At 40.9% G+C, this 1,264-nt stretch overlaps 1 protein-coding gene across 1 annotated transcript; it reads right to left on the bottom strand.

The window, feature by feature from the left end:
- Positions 1-248: 248 nt before the first annotated feature.
- On the bottom strand, positions 249-911 carry LOC109222038 (uncharacterized mitochondrial protein AtMg00810-like). The gene has a single exon (XM_019386448.1). It carries the CDS (start codon positions 909-911, stop codon positions 249-251), a length of 663 nt encoding a protein of 220 aa, XP_019241993.1.
- Positions 912-1,264: the final 353 nt, after the last annotated feature.

Here is a 1,264-nt window from a genome sequence, read left to right as displayed (position 1 = left end):
TAACTACCATTAATTTAAGCTAACCTACTAACTAATTAACAGCTGTCTAACAGAAAAAGGCACGTGACTAACTAACTTTTACATGTGCTATATCTATATTACAATATGCCCCCTCAAGCTGGAGGGTGTAGAATGTTGAGCACTCCAAGCTTGTCAAGAAGATGCACATGTTGGGCAGTTCCCAAACCTTTGGTTAGCAAATCAGCCTGCTGCTCCTTTGTATTCACATACACTGCTTGAACTATCCCTTATTTGATCTTGTCCCTAATGAAATGACAATCGACTTCTATTTGTTTTGTTCGTTCATGTAGTATGGGATTTGCTGCAATCTGAATGGCAGACATACTATCACTAAGAATTGTCACTGGTTGTGTAATCTTCACACCCAACTCTTTAAACAGACCTAGTAACCATACAATTTCAGCAGTTGTAGCAGCCATGCTTTTGTACTCAGCTTCAGCTGAGCTTCTTGACACAGTTTGTTGTTTCTTTGATTTCCAAGACACCAAGGAAGTTCCAAACTTTATCACATAACCAGTAACTGACCTTCTTGTATTGGGACATGCTGCCCAGTCTGAATCACACCAGCATGTTAACTCCCCTGTATGATTAGAAGCCATTACGATTCCCTGTCCCGGTGCATTCTTTAAGTATCTTACAACTCTAACTGCAGCATCCCAATGAGACTTCTTGGGCCTTTGCATGAACTGGCTCAAGGTTTGCACAGCATAATTGATGTTAGGTCTTGTAATGGTGACATACATCAACTTTCCAACTAGCCTTCGATAGGCACTGATATCCTGCAACAGGGGATCATCCTTAACTTCATTTGCCTGATCATATTCTACTGAAGTGAGTTTTGCATTGGCCTCCAAGGGTGTGTAAGCAGGCTTAGCCCCACTTAATCCCATCTCTAAGATAAGCTGCAGTACATACTTTCTCTGGTTCAACAAAATGCCAGCCTTGGATCTTAGTACTTCAATTCCCAGTAAGTACTTAAGTTCTCCTAGGTCCTTGACTTTGAACTTCTAGTGTAGATTATCCTTGGCTTGTTTGATCAGGTTTGCACTGCTTCCTGTGATGAGAAGATCATCCACATAAACTAGGACAATCACTACCTCTTCCTGGCTTCTCATAGTGAATAGAGAGTAGTCATAGTTGCTTTGAATGAAACCTGCACCTAGAAGTGCTTCTGTTAGCTTGATGTTCCACTGTCTTGTAGCTTGTTTAAGCCCATATAAGGACTTCATTAACTTGCAAACTT

Source organism: Nicotiana attenuata, unplaced genomic scaffold (genome assembly GCF_001879085.1).
Source record: "Nicotiana attenuata strain UT unplaced genomic scaffold, NIATTr2, whole genome shotgun sequence".
Taxonomy (NCBI): domain Eukaryota; kingdom Viridiplantae; phylum Streptophyta; class Magnoliopsida; order Solanales; family Solanaceae; genus Nicotiana; species Nicotiana attenuata.
This window is presented reverse-complemented; position numbering and strand designations above follow the sequence as displayed.

Coding starts and splice junctions, on each gene's coding strand:
- LOC109222038 (XM_019386448.1), bottom strand. CDS start 911: ATGGGATTAAGTGGGGCTAAGCCTGCTTACACACCCTTGGAGGCCAAT.